Below are 23830 nucleotides of genomic sequence, written 5' to 3'. Positions count from 1 at the left end.
AGCAGATGCTTCTATCCAAAGTGACTAGGGGGTGAACTATGCATCGCAACTGCTGATGCAGAGTCATTTACAATAAGACTTTGGTTTTATGTTGTATCTGAAAGACAGAGAACAAGTGACTTGCTCAAGGTCACATGCAGTGAGGCAGTGGCTAGGATTGAACCAGCAGCCTCCTGGTAACAAGCCCCTTTCTTTAACCACTGGACCACCAAGCCTCTGGTTGGGCAGCGTGAATGGCTGTGTGATTCTCAATGGTCAGTGTGAAGGGCTGTGATGTTCCCAATGGTCAGTGTGAAAGGCTGTGTGATGTTCTGGTTGAGCAGTGTGAATAGCTGTGTGATGTTCTCGATTGGCAGTGTGAATAGCTGTGTGATGTTCTCAATGGGCAATGTGAGTGACTGTGTGATGTTTTGGTTGGGCAGTCTGAATAGCTGTGTGATGTTCTCGATGGGCAGTGTGAATAGCTGTGTGATGTTCTGGTTGGGCAGTGTGAATGGCTGTGTGATGTTCTGGTTGGGCAGTGTGAGTGACTGTGTGATGTTCTGGTTGGGCAGTGTGACTGGCTGTGTGATGTTCTGGTTGGGCAGTGTGAATGGCCGTGTGATGTTCTTGTTGGGCTGTGTGAGTGACTGTGTGATGTTCTGGTTGGGATGTTCTTAAGTGGAGAAAACACAACGACAAAACATGCTTTCCCAGAACCTCCCTATATGAAACGGTGCACTCCTCAGAGCATCATTAAACTGTGTGGTGTTGATAGTAGGGGGTTTCTATGTCCCACAGATGCAACACTGCAGCTAGTGTTGCTTCTATGTGCTTGTGTGCTCCTGGGATATCAGCCTGCCATCTTTCCCGCATGTGACCGTGGGGGCGGGAGATCCTTCCACCTCACAGGGCAGCAGAGCTGGCTGATTGACATTCAGCGTGTATAATGAGGATCCAGCCTTAATCACCAGTACAACATGTATGTATAGTTACAATGTACTTAACATGTAAATCTTTTGGTAAGATATAACTCTAACCCTGACCCTTTTCTGATACAATTGTGTACTTACATATACTGTGCAAAAAAGATTTACACATTAAGTACATTGTAACTATGAATAATAACATTGTAATTATGCGTCAGTACACATGCATTTACTAAGTAACTTCTATGTAAATGCACAGTAATTAGAGACACTTAATATAAAGTGTTACTGAGTGTATAATTCACTTGTCAGACACCACTAATAGAGGTTCTACATACATAGTATGGGAAATAGGCTAATCTCAGTCAATATTAAATAGTATGAGCAATGAGAACAAGGTAACTACTGAAATGTCTTCAGTGTAGAATTCAGACGATGAAGAAAGTTGAATCCATATTAATATTTAAAACTCAGTGTAGGAAGAAGGGGCATAAATGGAAACATATTCAGAACAGAAGGTGAGACTCATTGTCATGCATAGAATAATAAATGTGTGGAGTTATTTACACGGTGATGTTGCAGCAGCTAAAACACTGGGGTTAGTTAAAAAAACAACAACTATTAAATGCTGCCCTGTGGCTAATGTTAAACTAGCAAGGGACGAGGTCGATAAGCCAATTCTCATTCACAGACTTGTTATATTCTTATCTAAGACATATGTTGCCAATATCCTACTTTTTATTCCATAGGCTTTTTTTTTTTTTAATGATCTACTTAGTTGCAGATCTTTAGCTCTGTAGTCCTGCTCATCTTTTTCAAGCCCCTTATTCAATACTGTTTAGGTCATTCAAATGCACCCTTTGTATTTGTCATTTTAGGACTCACCTAACGTCAGCTGTGTAATATAAACAATCACTCCAACTCCAGGCTTCAGCTCAAACTCCACCACGTTTTGATTCAGGGCACTGACCAGAATTCCTGAAATCTGTTAGGAAGAAAAAGTCATTTGAATAACTGAATACATCCATGTTAACATACACAATACATTCAGGGTCACTAGGAAACAGACTAATGCAAGACTCTTTAATACTGAACCTTTGTTTTCTTCAGATTAAGCACCATGTACAGTGATGGCCAAAAGTTTTACAACATCTAGAATTTTAGGATAGATACTTTTTTTTTTTTAACTATATGAACATAATTTAGATCTTTTATTTAACACCACGTAATCAAAGAAACTACAAAATAATATCGCAAAAGTCTACCAGAAGCCATCATAGTAGTACAGTGTTTCATGTTTGATTTCGAAATGTCACATTTTTCAATTTGTGTCAGTTTTTCATTTTGTATATGGAAAACTACAAAGCGGTATGTAAATCAATATTTATTCAGCAGTTTTCATTTGACTTTATAAAGCAAAATTAATTATATTGGGTGATGCAAAACCTTTGGCCATAATTGTAGGTGTGTATGACAGGGTGGACGAGTGGTGACGTCAGGCCAGAGTCAGGAACCAAAACACTGAGGTAAGTACTGCAGTTCAAAAGAGATGCTACGCGCCATTTATTTCAATACAAAAATAAATAAAATATTTTAACAAAAAAACTTGCTCACAGAGCAAAAATTAATATTTAAACAAAATAATCACAAACACAAAATACTAAACAATACAGGTCAGGCTGGGCAGTAGTCTTCACTGATCCTATACGTTTTTTTAAGTTTCGTTTTCTCTCTCTCTTGCTCACTCTCATTCCTCCTCTTGAACACCCACCCTGAACCAAGAGCGCTGCAGGCTTTTATGCAGGTGACCATCTCCCGATTAGCAACAAATTAATCACTTAATTAATTCGGGAGATGGCCACCTGCATAAAAGCCTGCAGCTTTTTTTAAATTCCTGTGGATGGGGCTACCCTCACCCTGTTACAGTGTGCATAACATTATTATTATTATTATTATTTAGTCATTTAACAGACACTTTTATCCAAAGCGACTTACAGAGAATTGGAGGTGAACTATGCATCACAACTGCTGCTGCACAGTCACTTACAATAGGTTTTATGTATCATCTAAAGGGTGAACATGTATTGGCTAACTCTACTAAAGGCAACAGAAAACAACCAGGACCTCCAAATGGAAAGCATTAGATGAGTCTTGCTGCTTACTTGCTCTAAATCAGCCTCGTTCTTTTTCCTCCCCTCTGTTAGGTTGTTATGTGGTAAAAGGAAAAGCTCAGCAGCAGTGGGGATGCCAGGAAGTACAGCAACTAAAAGCTGCTCTTCTGGAAAGTCAGACACCTGCAAAAACACAGCAGGAACATCCTTCTTAGCACCGTATATAATGTCATCTTCTCTATTTACTGCTTTCCCTCCAGAAAGCACCAAACCTAAATAGCAATACCTGCTAGGTGAGGCAAGATTGGAGCCATTGCGTTAAAAGTTGCTCCTTATTTAGTTGCGTGCACTTACAGTCGTTAGCATTAGCTATTTCATTTCTGCCTTCTAGAGCTGGGACTATGTACCACTGGGTACTTGCTATAGTAGCCTATTTGCATACTGTACTTTTGTTCTATTATTAATCCAAATATTTGGAATTAAAAATAAACAAATAAATAAATCTTAATCTTATGGAACATTTAATCTTTTTTTAATAAATACAATAGTCTCTGTGTATAGGAACACCTCCTAAGAGAACACTTTGCCTAAGAGAACACGCTTGTGGTGAAACTTTCAGAAGCTGGTGCCATACCGTAGTATTGTAACATGCAAGTCTTGCCCCTGGAGTCATGTCGGACACTTTTTGTTCTTTTTAAATGCCTTCAAACTGCAAAATGTTGTTTTTTTTAATGTTGGCTGGCCTGGGAGGGAGACCATTAACATGACTTTAGACAAATATTTCAAAGTTAACAAGACACACATGGCTTAAGAAGCTGGCAATGTCAGCTCAAAACCCCTGGGTCGAATGATTGAAAGGCAGTGTTTATTTCATAAATTGCTCTTCACAGCGTTGGCAATTCTAAAATAAATCACCTCCTAGACATGTAACTAACTTGAGGCTGAAGTACACAGCCACCTCAGTAGAAACACTAAAATATTCCCATGATCAATAGTGAGTGACACTGGTGTAGATGGGGACTAGACCGTGAAGGAAACCCTGATCATTATCTGTTTACTCCCTTGGTGCCTGCTGCTAAACATACCAGGGAAGGTCAATAATCACTGTAATTCAGAGAACCAAATTAATCTAAATCTGACATGTGAAAAAGCATATACGATATAACCCAAGACGAAGGTTGCTTTATATTGGCTTTTGCTGATTTATTTATAAAAGAGAAGCCCATTCTACAATTAGTGAAAAAAAAACATTACACACATTTGCAGAACACTATACTCATGCACATTTTTGTAGTTTACAAGAAATACATGTGAACAGATAATTTAGAAAAATCCCAATTAATTATCATGAATAATTTCACTTCACTTCATAATGTACTTAAACATGGGTATAGAATTAGGTTTAGAATTAGGTAGGGTTTATATTTGAAGCCTGTGTTAGGCTCCAGTATAGCTGATAATAAAATGGAAACAGTGAGATTTTTATTTTATTTTTTACAGTAAATACTTTGCTAATTAAAGCAGCTAATCTGTGTTTTCGCTACTCTGGATGGAAATTGCATTTATTATCTTCCATCATAGGACTAGAATTTACAGTAGCTAGTGACCGTACAGCCCTGAAAAAGATTACATTTAGTTTGCACCCTGAAAAGAAATGACAACAGAGTTAATGTATACCCTCACAATTTGAACATGCATTGGGACCAAGGGACAGAGTGAAGCATTTTGTTGAGCTAACATTTTCTGCTCTGGAAAACCCCCATTCTGAATGTGGTTTAGTTTGCCAGTGGGATGGACTGACCTCCTCACCCTTGCATGTAATAGGCTGCTCTGCAGAGCAGAATGTTCAGGTAGAGGGCAGCGAAGGCAAACAAATACCCCTGAGCTGGTGTCCAGAGCGGAGAATGCTGGTAAAAGCCTTTCATGCAGTAGTTGCATCTCATCATTTTTTTAATTTTAATGTACAGCTATGCCTCTTCCATGGTAAGCTAGTAGAGCTGTAGTTGTCAGTTGATATACTTCCAAAATATCCCTAGTTACTTCGGGTGTATAATACCTTGTGAAATCTGCTGTTTAGCACACTTACTTGTACAAGAGCCTTCTTAATGACTTTACTGACATCGTCTCTCCATTCAGGGATATCAGGGTTATACTCATCAAGATTGGGAGAAAAGGACAACAGCAGAGACTTGAAGAATTCTGTGGATACAAAATGTGTAGATTTTTGGCTAGTGGTCCAGTGGTTAAAGAAAAGGGCATACCAGGAAGTTCCCGATTCAAATCCCAGCTCAGCCACTGACCCTAAGCAAGTCACTTAACCTCCTTGTGCTCCGGCCTTCGGATGAGACGTAAAACAAACGAGGTCTATTGAAAGTGACTCTGCAGAAGCATTGCTGATGCATAATTCACCTCCTAGTCTATGTAAGTCACTTTGGATGAAAGCGTCTCCTAAATGACTCAAAAGTTTGATTTCTGATGTTAACAGTTGCATTTATATACAAACATCGTAATAATTAAAAACTAGTGCTACACTGTTGACTGTTGAGTAAAGATTATTTCAGCTGTGGATCATCTTGGCCATGAATCCTATTTAACATCATTGCTGTGAAATCAAGGGATACAACTAGATCCTTATGTCTGCATTTAATTGCAAACAAAAATAATTAAAGTAACATCTGGACCAATCCTTCATTCAATCAAAGGAGACAAATTTAGCCAAGAGACCCTAATCCTGGCAACAGAGCTGTCTCCCATTTACTTTATCAACCTGATCATGTCAGGAATATTGTACTATAGCCCCCACCCACTCACCCCCAACACACACACACACACACACACTAAAAACTGGACTATATTGGAAATTAGACTTTGGAATTAGTCTTTGTTGTGCAGTAATAAATACATTCTTTCTACTGCGTAACTCAACCAGACCCTTAAATTTTCAGTCAAATTATACAGATGTATTGGGTCTGAGACGTCCAAATTATGAGTGAGCAACATTGTGATGGTATTTGTGCAAACCTTAATGGCAATGGATGCTACAATAGCTATCGGTAAATTGTTAGATTGGTATAGGATCTGCATGTTGAAGTGAATCCTCACCATGGACTGCGATTGTCTTTGTGTCCTGCAGTATTGCATCCCCAGCAGAGACCTGCACTGTGACAGTGTTCATTCCCTCCACCGTGAAGGTATAGGAGACACTTCCCTCCAGGGTGATCACTGGCTGGAATAGAAAGGTGCAATAAAATTGTAACAGAAATTAAGAAAAGCAATGGTTCTGGTAGGGAACACTTTACCTCAGATCAAATCACGTAAATATCAAGCATATATGTCCAATGATCAACTATGCCCCATTCCCCCCCCTCCCCCCCCCCCCCCCCCCCCCCCTCCCCACCGTGTGCCAGAGGTTGATCCTCTTACCCAGCCTCCTCCTGCTTTTGTTGACTTCGTCTAACGTGGAAAGGGAGCTATCCTGCCCCCTGCCCATGGCCTTACTATGGCCAGCCTCTCTACTTATCTGACAGCTAATTTCTGGGCATGGGTACCTCAAAAGGCGAGGCCAAAGACTGTAGAGTAAAATATGTATATTGTAGTAGTGCTGTCTAGTCTGTTTTTAATAATCTACCACATGAGTTTTCTGCCTAAACACTGACGACTGGTGGAATCTGACACTAAACAGTGTGACAATTCATATAAAAAAACAATTAGGAATAACATAGCTTTTTTTTTTAACCCAATAAAATACAATGCATTACTGGAGGCCCAGGGGTTGTTTTTGTTTCGAATAAGGACACACTCCTCTTACAGGATTATTAAGTGGGAAGACAAGTTATAAAGCAATTGTTACCACATATAAGACACATCAGTGGCAGCTTATTATTGGCATCCTAAAGAAGCTCCTAACCTCAGTATTGTTTTCAAACCACCAGAAATAAGTAATTGTTCTGGAAAGACTGGGCCACACCACAGCAGTGAGGTTGACTTCTTTCTTCTTTATGGCAACAAATGGGACAGAAAGATGAATGTGTTCCACTGGACCTGCAAAAAGAATTACAAAAACATTACATAACAAACCCATAAATAAACACTGCTATTCCTGTGTCAAAACCATTACTCACTAGCATATAAAGTATCAGGAGCTGTGATCAAATATTTTGTCTAAAGTTTAAAACTGTGTAAATCGCTTGTACCACAGAGCAATATTCACACTCAGAGGGAATTATAATTGATGTCTCTGGATCACCTTTCAGGACAATTTCAACCACGTGGGCCAAACACTAGCTCCGCTCCTTTGTACTGTTCATCCCATTTTACTGGAACTAAGCTTCCAGTACAACACTTGGCTCGGATTCCTTTAAGCAAGCTCATCCATCTCTTCTATGCATTGCTAGAAATGTGTGTAATATATTTTTGACTAGGTTTAGCAACATCAACATACTGTACCTCACAATTACATCATTTTACAGCCGACTGATCTGTTTCACCAAGAGAATAATTGAGATATATATATATATATATATATATATATATATATATATATATATATATATATATATATATATATATATATATGTGTGTGTGTGTGTTTTATTTATTTATTTTAAATGTATCAGTTCAGACTGATCTCTGATATGGTAATACGTACATGTTATGTGCAGGTAAAGGGCAGCACTGTCTGACCCCAGGCTGTTTTCTGCCAGAGCGCACACCCGGAATATGCCAGCAGTCTTGTAAACATGTTTGATCCCACCCTCTATCAGGCTGAGATTGGAGTAGGAAACTGCAATGCCATCTCCAAAATCTAACTGAATATTTGTCCTAAGAGAGTCGCCCTGGGAAAAGATAAAAGCAGATATATTTAATGATTTAATGGCAGACTCATTATGATTCATTACTGAAAGCCTTTGGAATCACTAGAGCCTACATAAGCCGCTTTCAATGGATTTTGTTCCATGGTGTTTCTTTGTTCAGCAAGGCAACAGTGGGTTGCTGTTTAAAGTAATACAACAAAGACAACACTGTTAATAATATATAAAGAATATAAATCAGGTGGTTTAACTTTCTAAATGTTCTGTTTATTCACAGTGGTCGCTATTGGGTGTTGGTCCTTCTTTGCAGGTGGTCTTTTATATAGGTTGAACTGTGTAAAGGATACAGATACAGAGCTAGCACATCAGTACAGTAACTCAATGCACCAAGTTATTAGAGCAATGACTGCTAATGAATTCTTGCAATTTGCAGCCTTCCTTGGGGCTACATCTGCTAGCCGAGCACAAGCATAGGAACTGGTGGTCACAGCTGGAATAGCTTGAAAATTCCCGCTCCTCTGAACCAGTTTGCAAATCTAAGTCTTCCCTTAAGCACACTGTAACACAATCCGATTGGGATATTAATTTGTAACACTGCCTTAACAAGCAAAAGCTGTGCTGCATTATAACAAATGCAAATATTATTTATTTTAAACATAATGCTGGCTTTCAAGCGCTATGGAGCACAAAAACATGCATGATTGCCATGGGTGGCTTTGAGACTTTTCATCCTGTTTTGTTTGTTAAAAAAAAGAAGAAAGTGATTAAAAAACACAGCGCAATGCTTGCTTCAGGGTGGAGTGTTGATGGTGGTGGTGTGCAGTGGCTGCATTTCTGAATAATCTTCAACAAGCGTTATGGGATCTTTAATCTTCACAAAACAGACACAACCTGGGGTTAACCACATTGAAAGGAGGGCACCACCAACCCTAAACCCTAAAATGTCACCTCTGTTACTGTCTGGCCCAAAGGTTAAGTGTGTGCTGCCAACTTGAATCCATATACAAGAAGAACAAAATAATCGGCTAAGCATTTATTTATTTATTTTTGCTTAACATAAGACGTGGACATATTCACTAACATGACATTAAAACAATAAGGTTTTAAATATAAATGTTTCTGTTGAAATAAAAAGACCTCCATTTCATTACTGACGTTACACTTTTTGATATGAAACTGCAGGACACAGCTGCTTTTTATCGCCTCAGCTTTGCTACTCAACTGCATGTACATTTTCAGAATCTGTCCCGCCAACCCCAACCGTGTATTAAATATTTAAGGCCATTAGCTCAGCCCACGTATTACCACCATCTCTGGATTCATGAATATAAATGAAAACTCAAATCAACTGGAGAGTTTCCAGATGCATAGGACTGCAAGTGTGAGGATTTTTTATATCATGGCACCCTTCTCTTTAGGAATGAAAGTGGCCTCAATCCTGTAACTCATCACACAGTAATATGACAAATCTGCCACAGAGAGACCCCAAGAGGGAAACACTTACCTTGCACAGCACAGAAAGGGTACAGTCTGAGAGGTATTGCAACATCACTGGAATAGGTTCCTCTGGTTTAATTTAGAAGAGCGTAACACCACATGGGAGCAGCATGCCCTGGCAACATGCAGCACCTTTATTTAATAACAGGGTCTAGGTGGGAGGGCAAGTGATTTAAACAGTTTGGTGTGGGTGTTTCGACATGTCAAGCTGCCAATTTCCAGCTTTCTGTTTATTTTTTTTTCTGTGGGAAGGGACGTTTGATATGATTTAGTGGAAAAGCTGCATTTTCAGGAAACGATGTGCTGCTCATTACAACTTAATGATTCAAATCGCTAGAAGGTAATCTGCATTAAGAGTTATCTGACACAATACAAGTCAAGGGGTGGACATTAAGACTTCAAGGGCATTCGTATGGTAGGCCTGTGGTATGCTTTTTTTCATCTGTTAAATGACACTGCATTGATTTTGACACTATTAGCAGTTCCCCACTGTGAGGAGTTTGTTGTGGCTCAATGTGTTAAACTGCACATGGGACATCGGTGCGATATATAAGAAACTTAGTCAAGTAGACACATGTTTAGGCTAGTGCCTTCATCAGTGTAACTACACCAATAAGCGGTTCTCTACTTGACTTAATTACTATACCTGTTGTCCAGAGACATAGCCTGTCACTAGATATCAGGGGCATACTGTATGCCTATGAACTGTAATGTTTTTGAGTTTGAGCGAAAGGGAGCTTTAAAGTTGTCCTAGTTTTGGAGTTTTTCAGTTTTTTGTCCCTCCCAGTTTTGAGAAATAGAACTAGACATACATGATGATTGGCTGATTCTTTATACAATTAGGCCTAGCTTTTATAACATGTTAGCCTGTTTCTCTTGCTACACAAAATAAGGTTATGAACACAAGTATCCAAGGATCTAAATAGTTAATTTGTGATACATTTATACAAACGTTTCGATGAGTGTTTATCATTGTCTGCATGCTGAATGTTTCTTTGTACCACTATCTTATGATTCGGAGTTAAATAAACCAAAATAATAGTTTATGCTTGACTCACGTCCTCCAAAAAGACAAGGAAGGTAACATTGCTCCCCTGCGAAGAGACCAGCTTGCCATCGCTAGTGACAACATGGAGGCCCCGGGGAGCGCGGCGAGGGCATTGCTGCTTCCTGGCTGTGTAGATCTCCTTCACCCCTGCAGTGCAGTTATTGGACACCACCTTCCGGTACCTGCATTCAAAGTGTATTGCTCAGCCTCCAGTAACAGCAAATACTGTCTTGCAGATAAAGCTTGAAGATTTAACATAATGTGACCCACATGTAATGATGGAAGAAATTTCATGAAAGGTCAAATGTGACATTCTACTATATATATATATATATATATATATATATATATAGAGAGAGAGAGAGAGAGAGAGAGAGAGAGAGAGAGAGAGAGAGAGAGAGAGAGAGAGAGAGAGAGAGAGAGAGATATGTGACCTGGTTGAGACAACACTAAATTGCTTGCAATAAGAAACTGGCAAATATATAAGTTTTTTTTTTTTTTTTTTTATTCCACAATAATCCCAATAGTTAGATTGCACACTCAAAACTATTTTTTAAATTTTATTTTTAACTTGGTCTTCCTAGTGCTGAAGTTGATTAGAGTAGTTGGCTTGTAAATAAATACAGGCTCAGAGATCTGCAGTGTGTAACATGGTTCATGCAATTTACAATTTGCCACTTTACCAGTCTAGTGGTGTGCTGGCCAGTCCTTCTGCAAACATTTTAATCTATTCCAAGTCATTGAAGGTTGACATTATGAGAGCTATTTTACCAGTTTCTGTGTATGTGAAAGTAATGTTTACGGCGTGTGTTATCAAAACTTTTGAAGTTATATTTAGAAAACCTAAAGAAAAACATTATGAAAGTATTGATGCTCATCTGTGCTTACCCGGTGCTGTTGAGATAACTCTGTCCAAGGCTGCAGCTTCGGGATACAGTAGTTGGGTTGAACCAGAAGGCAGGCAAACACTTTCCATCTCCACGACGCTCATACCCATAATCACTGGTTTGGACAATTCAAAAGGAGAATGCAATAATGTTAAAAGAAATGTATTGACCTATTAATATACCATGGGCCTCATTCACTAAACAGTGGTAATGTGTTTTGTACGCAGAAGCCCCTTTACTGCATGTTTTGTACATCTGCTGTATTGACTAACTAGTGGCAGGCAACCTAGCGCGTGGAAATAAGCGCATGGAAAAAGTACCGTGTTCGAGTCATTTAAATATAATGAATAATGTTAATGAATGGAAATGAATGGAAATGAATGCAAATGACGCCACAAAATACCACGAGGGAGGTATTTAATATGCAAACCATATTCACTGAAGGGTGCTAACTTTACTAGGTGCTTCAGTGTGTGTTAAAAGTACCGCTTATTGAAACCAGACGGTGTAATTCACAACATAAATAGGGCAGATGACTGGTAGTGCAGAGTGTACGAAACATGGAAGTGGCACTGTGTCACTGAAGCGGGAGAAGAGCGCAAATGAGCAGAAGAGTTGTACAGGAGAAGAGGGGTTGAGGAGAGAGGATTTCAGGCTAGGCAGACGTTTAGGGCTGTGTGAGGAGGAGATAATAACTAGAAACAGAATGAACACAGAGATCATACTAGCCTTATATGAGGAGATCAAATCTGATCTAGAGATGCTTACAGATAGGAGTCATGCAATGCCAGGTGTAGTGACATTGCTGTGCACGCTACATTATTAGCATCTGGGTCGTTTCAGACAACTGTGTCAGCAGCTGGTGGGATATCATAACCCACATTTTCCCGGTGTTTACAGCAGGTTCGTACGGCCATGAATGGATTTATGTTCAGCACCAACTCACTCTAAATAAAACGTTGTTACTGTTATTAAGTACTAGTAATAATCTGAAGCAGTGGTATTTCAAAATAACAAAATCATGGTTTCACTTTAGTGAAATACGGTTTTATTATTAAAAACGTGTCGTTCTTTATTAAAATTCATTTTCAGATTTCATATTAAGCTTTTTTTGTAACTCATTCAATCAAACCAAGTAGGAATAAGATGTTTTTTTTTAAGTCAAGTGAGACTGGCAAAAGTAAACCAAAATTATAATTATTATCGTTAACTTCGTATAACACGCACGTCTGTAAACCTGACTAAGGTTATTTCATTTAGAAGAGTAGAGTTGAGCAGGAGCCATCGGCATAAAAACCGAAAGGCACTATGCTGGATAACTGTTTCAAGTCCTAGCCTGCATCTGCAAATTGAAACAAAGAGGCTTTTTATTAGATCACTGACACAACAGGCCTTGACAATGGAGTGGCATGTAAGAGGATAACAAAGTTATTCAGGCTTTTTTTTTTTTTTAACAGATTTACAGAGTATCTTGTGCTCATGAGTACAATTCTCATTAGAATCTGTGCAGACATGCTTGTAACCTTCAAGCAAAAAAAGCTGAGTGCCCTGAAGAAATTTGTTTGGGAAAAGTGCAAGAAAACTTTTTTGTATTTAATCAATTGGGCTGATTTAATAATCTTGATTTCAGTCAATGTCAGTATTGAAGGTTCATTCAGGTGAGTGTGGGAGGACTCTGAGCAAAACTGTAGACAGATGGCTGACCAATTAGTGCATGGATATCGAGAATGAGCTACCAACCCAAATGCTTCGTGGGTTAACGGTGCCATTGTGAAGTACTGAAAATTCATAAAAATAACAAAAAGCAATCATGTTAGTTTAGGTACTGACCCTTTAACAGCTTCCAAACCAAAAAGTACATGATGAAAATCACGAAGGGCAGCTAATTAAGTTAGCGATTGAACGAACATGTCAAAGTTAATGATATGCTAATTACAGGGGGCTACAGAACCCCTTCTTGCAAAACACACTTTAATTACTCTGAAAAGCCGAACTGTGAGGAGAGGTGCAAATGTGGTAAAAACCCCCGAAATTAATGCTGGACATCATCCATATTCTAAACTTAATCTGCACAACTGATTCTAATAGCGGCCTTGTTCTTGAAGGTAATGCCTAGCTCCCTGTGGATAGATCATTTTCAATTATAATTCTACTATCCCCTGTGGAGCGGACAGTGGGGGGGGGGTTTGACCATCCTAATAAGGGACATTTTAAATAAATCCACAGATTATGGAGCACAGTAGATCTGATGAAACACTATCATGTGCCCTCACCCACAGAGAGAGACAGGAAGTTCATTAATTCAAGAGAACATAAAAAAGTAAATTTGCATACAGAATAGAAATTCTGTGGAAAGTTCATGTTCACAGCATGATTACACTTGGCATGGAACAATTACAAAATATCTAGACTGGACTCTGCATTTCATCTGGTTATAAAATTGTTTCTTTCACATTTGAAACAACCTTCCACTGTACACTACTTGGTTTACTTTAATTAAACCACTTCACTTTAGTTCAATTTTTTTTCAAAAAGGCTTTAAAATCTGACATCTTTTTTTCTTTCTTTTTTTTTTTTTGGGGGGGGGGGGGGGGGGGGAATTAAATAGATCACAATTATTTAACATAGAAATTTGACCTTGACTGACATTTCTTGGTGTTTTGCAAGCCATCTTGCAGATTATTCACGTAAGGTTAACATATTATCTATAAAGACATTTTGACATTTACAATAAGAATGTATTATAACTGCTGGTCATTTTATTCATGGATTAACAGTAAATCCTACATATTAACAGCTTTGAAAAAAATGTAAAATTAAAATGAGTCAGTTACACCCTATTAGTAATCTATAAGGTACAGTTACAGTGCTTTCTCTGATGCTAAATACTTGAATGCTTATGCAAAAAAAAAAAAAAAACAGCTGCACTCTCATATAAAGTAGAAAGACTTTGCATAAGACCTGAATGTGAAATCAGTGGTGGCATTTACAGGATGGTAAGTGAAAACAATATATCTCAAGACACAAGTCTAAGAAGGAGTGCAAAGTGCAGCTCGCTTCATAACAGTACATACTGTAACACGCAAGAGGCCCTGCACATAACGTTGTTTGGTATTTTGGTATTTAGTGTAAATAAAGTTTAAAATGTTTTGAAATTTAAATTTGGCAGGGATGGGGTTAAAATCCCATCCCTGCCAAATCCAGGAGCAGAATGTGGCTGAGGTTTAATTTAATAATTGTTGATCAATTAAACCCAACCACATGCTATAAAAGAAGAGCCAGATCCTTAGTTTAAGGGAGAAGGGGGTTCAGTGAAGGCGCTGCCAAGCAGAAAAAGGAAAAATGAAAACAAAAGCGAAAGAGAAAGACCAGCCTTGACAATACATAACCATTAAAAACCAGTCATAAAACTGTCCATTTATAAATCACAAATAACTTGTGTGTTAAGCAAAATGGCAGGAACAACCCCCATTTTAATCAGCCCTGTTGAAAAAAAATAAACATAATGTCTTCTCTTAATTTGGGTTCCCATTAAGAACTAGGCACCTTTTAAATGGTTATAAATTTTAAGAATAGATAGTACCAGTAAAGTTTTCTGAAAGAAAAAAAAACAAAAAAAAAAAAACAAAGGTCCCTCTCAAAAACATCAGTATAAAATGATAATGCTTTTATAAAGTTGCAACATAGAAGACGCTGTGAGGGGAAGGATATGGCATAGTGGTTGCTCTGTAATCTTGAATTGACAGCTTATGGTTTCCGAAAAGAATTACTACCTGTACAGTGGTGTTGAGGCATACCAGCATCTACACTGGTTGATGTTCCACAATTACACTTCTAAAACATAGTTACAGTTCACAGGCCATTTATGTAATTTTTTTAACAGCAATGTTCACAGTTCTGTAATTAAGACTGACTGCAAATATGTTTTGATTATATCATATAATGAAGCTGGTATCAGCGTGCTGTAATGACACTGCATTGTGCAAAAACAAAATATTCAGTTCTCAAAATCCCTGAACCTGGTGGTATGAGATAGGAATTGCTATGTTTGGCCATCCTGCTTTGTCAATTGTCGCATCAGTGAACCCATGTCTCAAACGTATGCATTTCTTTCTTTATCTAGACAAAGCAAGTTTGCATAGTTAGTCACATCCTATAAGGCTATGCGTTAATTCACTTACCATTCAAAATCAGAGGCAGCGCAGATACACGGCTCTGAGGACAACATCCTGGAGTAGTCCTTTCCCAGCATGCAGTGGTTTCCTGGCCTGCGTTTCATGTAGATCTGCTTTTCTCCCATTACACAAGGTTCACCCTGGTAAAAAACACAAGGTTGGTGGTATGAATTGGCATACCAATTGGTTATTACGTGATAAAAGTGAGAACATTATGTGCCCTATTCACAAAACTTTAAGGTCTTTTTTAGGAAGGTTTTGTTAAGCTGTATTTTCAAAGAGCTGTTTTGTAGGGACACATTTTTAGTAGGGGTGGGCATCGATATGAAAATTGTATATAGATATCATGCACGTATTTTGATATTGATATTGATAATATCGAAGTCTTCCAAAACAGAGAAAAATATAATAACACAAATGCAATATGAAACATATATACATATAGATGTTAACAGATATTTACATAAGAAAAGCAATAACTTACTTTAACTTAGCTCTGCTTCACAATATCCATGGAGAAAAACAAGGTCTTGTTATATTGTTTTATTATTCCATGCTATCATCAGCCACCTCAAAACCGAAATATGTATATACTTCACTGCTCAGGCTAGCAATTAAATCTTCTCTGCGTGTAAATGCACAACACATCTAAAAGAATTAACTACGGTGTAATGCTGAATATTGCATTATTTTGAGATGTGTTTTGATGTTTTAAAAGTACATTTATAATATCGAAACTTCACAATTTAAAAATACATTAATAACAGTGTAAGTAATCACAAGGAAAAAATGCAATGAACCACACTGACGCATGCGCATATCTCACAATAATCCCAACAGTGCTTAATGCAGCATACAAATAGCATTCGGTACCTTGCGAGCACGTTCTGAATGGAAGAAAAAAAAGATATATACATACATCAAATGATTTAAAACGATGTTCCTGTTTATTGTGTTAAGTTTGTTTTTAGGTGGTTATCCCTTTAATTAGTTGATGCGTAAGGGATTGGCTGGTGAGAGGAAACAGGTGAAGAAACGACAGCACAGCACACGAGAGAGGGTACACAGGTTGTGGAGTTGTTGTTTTTATAGCTGTTGAATGTTTGAAATACATTTGTTAATCGGGTTTTTAGAAAAAGAAAAACGCCAATCAATGGAATAAAAAGGTTAAATAATACTGCTCGTTCGACCAAACAAGAGGAACGGTTTGCCAAATCATATTGTTCATGTCTGTCACGTCTTTTCAGTTTTACAACATAACAGCTAAAATTTTGATTGGATGTCTCTGACACAACTCTGCCTCCTTGCAATCTCATTGGCCCCAGGGTTTCCCGGCACTTTACTAAGTTCTAGCATTAGAATTTGTTAAATGGTGAACACATATGAGGTCAGACGACAGTACAGTATACTATCCTCACTTGGTTGTTTAGATGCCAGGTCTGATAGTCTCCCTCCGTGCACCTCCTACTGAAGATAGACTTGTAGTCAATCTTAACGAGCTGCCACTCAGAGCGATGACTGAAGTGTCCGAAAAACCTAAAATAAAAGCGGGAAAAAGAACAACACGTTTTTGTCTCCATGTAGCAATTAAACTGCTTTCAGATAATAACTTACCAGCACATGAGACTTATTTGGTTTATAATAGCAAATCCGAACTGTAGCCATGATCAACTATCTTGGAGGTAATGACTGCTGCATTGGGCAATATTGCAATGCTTAATAAGTAAGTACTGCTATTCTATTTGCATGCAGAATATAACAATTCCACATTATGATGTTTGTCAACCTATAATTAAACCAACTGACCCAAATCTGGTTTTTCTGTAGATGTACGACAACTTCGGAACTCATCTAAGGAAATAAACTAGGAATTTGTCAGAAGGTAGAATATTATTATAATTCAAAGCACACGTACGTCATTATCTGACTCTCTATTCCAGGCTCCACCAGCACTCCATCTACAAACAGTGGGGCCAAGGTAAAGCTGTATTTGCTCCACTGTTTCCCCTCATCAAAGCTTATCCTGTTGGAAAAATAAAATAACTTTGTATTTTCTATCATTCAAGCACAAGTCAAAATATCAATTACGTGACATTGAACTGTCAACATCCAGTTGATTGTTAATTATTAGGGTACACAGATGAGGACGGACTCCTCCACTACACTGCAAAATATATGAATCCCCAGCAGGAGATAATAAAGACTGGTCTTACAAATTGTAAGTCACAGATCTTGTGTGACTGCACATTAATCTTATATTTGGTCTGAACTGAGAACAAAATCAATAGTAATGTATATCATAACATGTTTGAGAGCAGTATGGCATGCCTTTATTGATAAAAATAAATACTATTAAGACCACACCAACTGCCACTACTATGTCTATGATAACTACTACAATGACAACTACTATTATTATAACCTTGAGTGTGGTTTAGTGGGCAGGAGCTAGGGCTCCTTCCCCGTTCTGTCCCGGCAATAATATCGGCCAATCTCCCCATTTAAACCCTGTGTCATGCCCTTGTTCTCTGTCTTATATTTTCATTTTTCCATTCTACCTTTCTCCTCCACTATGCTGCTCCACCTCTGCAATGGTCTCCCCCTGGGGGCAAATGAAGCTCATTTCCCAGGCTCAGAGGCCCAGCCAGCACGCTGGCCTCGTCTGCCAGGAACGTTCTCCGTAAGCCAGAGGAGACCCACGGACCAAACCTGTCCTAACTCTCTTCCATTTCCCTGTTCTCTACCCTCTAGGTTCCCCTTCCAAGCCTTGAAGGCCGATCGGTTTGGTCTCACCTCCGCAAGCCGAGTGGAAACCCTGTGCTTCCTAAGACACAAAGCACCTCTCCCCTATTCTCAATTCCCGAGGTTCTTCCTCCACACAGCCCTTGTTCCTGTCCTGTGACTATTATTATTATTATTATTATTATTATTATTATTATTATTATTATTATTAATAATAATAATAATAATAATAATAATAATAATAATAATAATAATAATAATAATATGCCCTATATTAATAATTGTCCATAAAATGCCCTTGAAACAAATCAAAAAGTTTTAGTACCGGTATGAAAAAAAAAAAAAAAATCACTACAAATGTAAAAGAATATTCACTTTACTCTCCCAAAAAGCACAAGGTAAAACTGTCAAACTGCAAAGTGTTGACATTTGTTCTTTCACAGGATGTTAGGTTTGAATACTTTGATACTTAATTTGCTAGAGGATAGACAGTTCCTTTTCTGAGACACGTCAGCTGAAAAACAGCAAGCACCACAAAGTGCCCACAGCACTGCCCTTGAACTGTTAACAAGAAAGACGACTACAAACGTCCCACTCCACCGAGAAAAACTCCAAGCCTACCAAGCAACAGCAGTGTTACTTTCCGGCAATGGGTTCCTTGCACTGAGAGAAGAAGGGCATAATCTGGCAGACAATAAAGAGCTTAGAAACGTCCAAACCTCTCTTTAAATTATAAAGAGTAATACAAACGTCATCTTTCTTTTAAGTTCATACCAAAGAAAATACACAAGGGAAAATTTCCATTGTGTTACACTGCATTTCGTGTAGTAGTAAGTATTTAATTGTTATTCAACTACCCGTTTATTGAATTACAAATATACTTTAAGTCTATTGTTTCTTATTAACATGAAATACACACCCACTCGATATATCGTGGTGTCGGGGTCCAATACAAATCCGCTATATACCGAGGGCCGCGATGTAGCGCATAGAAAAACAAATAGGCTGATAACAAATACTGTACAACCACTCCCTCATTTTATCAGGGGCGTCAGGGTCCAATATAAATCCTCTACGCAACCTGCTTTTTCTCATTCTTCATATAAAAAGCTGTACACCGTTTTAATTTGTACTGTGGAGGGTAATTGCTTCTCAACAACGCTTCAGCAAGTACATATTCCATTTGCTTTGTGTTATTGTGCAATGTGTCTATGTGATAACAGTACGATATTAATGCTTTGTTTTTAATTGTTCTGTATATTTTAGTTTGTGATGTGCAGTACAAAATAAAACGAACAGTAATTCTAAGTGAAATGGTCTATGTATATTGCAGCTAAGGCATGCGCAGTTAAACAGTAAAAATGGGGAGCCAACTCCAGGACCGCGATATATCTGAATCCGCAGTATAGCGAGGGGCGATATAATGAGGGGTGGGTGTACTTATCTATGACACACAAAACAATGCATTATCAGATTTTTTTTTCAAAAACAAGCAAAAAAAGACAAGGGCCAGGATTTTCCAATCAAACATTTAGTAACCTAGTACCATAATCTTTAGAGTATATCCTCCACAAGTTTACCATTTTTGGGAGAATGTGTGTGTGTGTGTGTGTGTGTGTGTGTGTGTGTTGTACAAAAGTAGTGCATTATATACCAAGGTATATAATGTACTACTTCTGTACTATATAGTACACTGGTTCTATATAGTACACTGGTATTTTTACTAGAGTAGTATAAAGAGGTGCATGTTATACAAGGACTGTAACCCAAGGTTACTCAGTAATGCGTGTTTAACATGGAGTGCCACATATACGTTGGATACACATTTTATACTAAAAATTACAGTACTTGAACAGCATTTGTCAGAATGTCTCAGAATTAGTAAATATCATAAAAAAGCAAAATAAATGTATTTATACTTACCCCATTAAGTGCGGAATTAATTTTTCTTTTAAAAAAAATCAGAACACAAGCTGTATTTATGTTATTTGATACATTACATTTAGACTTCACTTTTACAGTTAACAAAACTAGAGTAAGTTATCATAGCCATATAGTTAAAGAGAAAATTAGATATAAGGTAGATAGAAGTACGAAAAAATGCTCCAAAAAAACCCCCAAAGTAGTCTGTACTCAAATGAGGACAATAGCATTTAATGGGTTAAAAGGCATTCAATGTAACAGTTCATTCGAGGATACTGTAGAACTTACGCCAGTTGTCTGATAGGCAGTGATGTCTGTTTAACAGCAATCAGAGCTCCACCCTTATCCAGGAACCAGATACTGTGTTCTTCCTCAAAAATCTAAGAGACACACAGGAACACTTTTCAGAAACTTCAACTTATGCAAAAGTACTATTCGTACTAAGTAGTATTAAGAGGGAAGCTCGATTTATCACTTGTATGAAGTGTTTGGAGTGTAGAAAGGCTGCTCAAGTAATTCTTCCTGTCATCAATAACATATGATAATGAGTGACCTGTGTGAAGTGACCCATCATAACTGACCCTACAGTTCACTGTGTACTGCTTCCACATAAGCAGCACTGTCAGTTTAGACTCAAACAGCCTGCTACTGTCCTGTACAAAACTAAAATACATTAAAAACATGTCTTCAGGAACCACAGCATACATTGCCAGCCATATTACTAATTATTTTCTTTTTATGATGTAAAATGTCACATCTAAGTATGCCACGTCTCCATTTTGACATGTATATGTATAATTCATCTTCTCAAGTTTAAATTAACACAATATACAAATATAATTTATTTTATCAGCTATCTGGAATTCATTCCAATGGTTAAATAAATACATGTTTAAGAAATGTGCTTTATGTTTTCGAACCCTAAGGCTAGGTTATTCGTATTTAGTTAACCTATTAACTATTATTTTTATAAACTTATAACTATAAAACACTATAGTACATATAGTATTTTAAAAAAAAAATGTCATTAAGTTTCAGAGAAAAGAAACTGATGTACAATTGTCAAGTATGAGAAAAGCGAACTATATTTTTTTATCACTGTTGATTTAAATTATTTCCAATTGTGCATTCCAGAAAGATCTCAGTTTCTTATAATGATGAAACCCCACAACACTCAAAGCAACCTCAATCTCACCTGTCGCCAGCTGTTCCCAGCATCAGTGGATATGAACATTCCAACATCGCTGAAGGTAAGCGCAGCGCCTATATTGCCTGTAGAAAAACATACAAAATGTATATACTCAGGGACTGCACCGGATCCCAGATCCAGTACCTTTTTTGTCTGACAGGTGAGAATTAAACAATTTTCAAATTATGAAAAAAAGAAAAAGAAAGAAAATGCCTTCCTGTTCCATGAATTAAGTGTACCGATATATTTAGGATGCAAATGTCTATGTTTTATTACACCCCAGATGGCAAAATGCCCAGAAACGAGTTTACAAATGTTTTTTTTTAGGTTCATTAAGGAATAATGATAAGCATTCTTTTTAGTTAAACGGAATGAATTATTAGCACAAACGCAGGGCGCAAAAGATTATTCTCATTAAGAGTCACTATAATAAAATACTGCAGTAGCCATTCAAGTAAAACAATATATCTAATAAACTAGAACTAGATTTATAATAGCCTTTATACTCACACACTGACATGTTTTTTCTAGTCCTAAAACCTTTGAAACTGAACTGGCACACTGTGAATACAATCCTCTGGTGGTTTATTAAATACATCATCCACAACACATGAGCGTTTGATCAGCACATAGATCTTTTATATGGGAATGTAGAGTTAATACAGTGTTGTATCACTGTTATCTATGAGATGGGTCTCATTTCTCATGTTCTACATTTGAAAGTTTATGCCTTTAAATTGAGCACTGTGATAAATGGTGGTAATTAAATGCATGTTATTTGCATTCATGTCCAATTTATATTATTCATATTAAATTTGTTTTTTTTCCCACTAAAGTTTGTCCATCTGTTTTTTGTGACAGTGTTCAGAATGTTTGTAATATTCTGATTACGGTGAGTTTTGTCTTTCTGTAGGATTGATCTTAAGAGCAGAGGTGGCGAGCATGTATAATATTGAAGAGGGGGATCGATGATATGCAGATTACTGTGCAGTATATAAATCACATTGACCTCAGTAAAAATTGGATCCTGGTTACAGTTCTGGGGGCTACTGCTAGTTCACCTCTTTCCTGGTTAAAACAAAGTCTGATAGGCATTACAGTTCCAATGTTGATGTACTTTAACACTGAATTGTGGAACGCACAGACGTCAATGTCTCCTGGAAATTGAGAGTTAAGTTAATTTCACAATCACTTTATCAGAATAAAATTCTAGTCACACAATGATTTTATTTTTATTATATTTTTTGTTTGTTTGTTTCCAGCAACTAAATCAGGATGTTGCAAAGGAACAGTGCAGTCAGAGGTTGTGAACACTATGTGGTGTGCCAGGTGGTGAATGTGTGAATACTATGTCCTTATGCCCACAGATTTGAGTGATTCATTTTTTAGGAATGACTCTGAGCCAGTTTATTAAATCAGAATCTCTGCTGAAGCTAGAATATCCCTGATTCATCTCACCATTTCAAAGACATGGTCGATTGAGCAGCTGCTTTAAAAAAAAAGAAAAAAGCACAGGCATCACTAAATAATGCTTTAAGTCTATCTAAAGGGAACTTTCATTTTTTAAAAAAAAAGCATTGGCATGCATATGTTCTACACAGTGTAATGCAAAGGTTCTCATGACTACCTTTTTACACATTTAATATGATACAAAGTGTGGCATTTATCCATTTTCCAGGAATTACATGATGCTTTAACCTTTAGGGAGTAAATTTACCCATCAAAGCCTTGTAAAAATTCAACTCCGCTATCTTGTAAAATGTACATGTAAGTTCACTTCAAAAATAAAAGCAGTTCATAAAAAATGAAGGGTTGTTGCTTTAGAAATAATTTTAAAAAAAAACATAAGCAGCTAAAAGGTTTTTTTTAGGTTACAAGAAAGGGAGGAGAGGCAGATATGTGTCAGTGTATAAGAACAGGTCAGTTACCTGTAGCCACTATAATCCCAGGAGCAGACGCCTTGCTTGAGATGCTTCCAGAAGTATATGGATTCTCTGAAACCTGCAAGTGTAGGTGCAGGGAACAAAATGGCTATGGAAAAAAAAAAAAAAACAGAAAGATAGTTATATTCCACCACATGGGGTCCATGCCTACAAGCAACATTGAAACCAGGTTTGTAAAGTATACTTTTCATAGTATTTAAAGACTAAAGGCACTCATTTCAAATATTGTACAGCAATATTCAATTAAAAATAACAAACTCCAAAGAGCCACGTTAATTATGTTGGTAGCTATTGTTTCATATCAAACCCTGTAGATTGTGCTATTCTATTTGTACAGTGAAGGAAGTAACTGACATTTAAACCTACACTTATATTTTCTTTAATAAACAACACTAAAAGCAATACCTATGTGACAATAAAACAAGGGGTAACAGTTTAGTTTAAGTATCCAAATATAAACAATCTATTAACATGTTATTAATTATTATATTTACAATTATAGAATATGATTAGAAATAATAAGACTATTATTGTACACTTTTGCCATTGTTTTGTTGCTATTGTTTATAATCACTTATAACGGATATAGTCTGCCT

The 23830-nt window shown here is 37.3% G+C and overlaps 1 protein-coding gene across 2 annotated transcripts in view; it reads right to left on the bottom strand.

Annotated features, from left to right (window-relative positions):
• Positions 1-23830, bottom strand: part of LOC117417947 (VPS10 domain-containing receptor SorCS3-like) — a 112798-nt gene that overhangs the window by 5070 nt on the left and 83898 nt on the right. For both annotated transcript variants that reach the window (XM_034030375.3, XM_034030376.3), the window contains exons 11-24: positions 23220-23322; positions 21298-21374; positions 20391-20482; positions 17353-17460; positions 16856-16973; positions 15444-15577; positions 11264-11377; positions 10386-10557; positions 7668-7854; positions 6927-7060; positions 6122-6245; positions 5106-5218; positions 3071-3202; positions 1794-1893 (exon numbers count right to left, since the gene is read on the bottom strand). In XM_034030375.3, coding sequence (XP_033886266.3) covers positions 1794-1893; positions 3071-3202; positions 5106-5218; positions 6122-6245; positions 6927-7060; positions 7668-7854; positions 10386-10557; positions 11264-11377; positions 15444-15577; positions 16856-16973; positions 17353-17460; positions 20391-20482; positions 21298-21374; positions 23220-23322 — 1708 coding nt within the window. The remainder of the gene's footprint in view (positions 1-1793; positions 1894-3070; positions 3203-5105; positions 5219-6121; positions 6246-6926; positions 7061-7667; positions 7855-10385; positions 10558-11263; positions 11378-15443; positions 15578-16855; positions 16974-17352; positions 17461-20390; positions 20483-21297; positions 21375-23219; positions 23323-23830) is intronic.

The sequence above is a fragment of the Acipenser ruthenus genome, chromosome 13 (genome assembly GCF_902713425.1).
Source record: "Acipenser ruthenus chromosome 13, fAciRut3.2 maternal haplotype, whole genome shotgun sequence".
Lineage (NCBI taxonomy): Eukaryota > Metazoa > Chordata > Actinopteri > Acipenseriformes > Acipenseridae > Acipenser > Acipenser ruthenus.
Note: the sequence above shows the minus strand (reverse complement) of the source record. Positions and strands in the feature narration are given on the sequence as shown.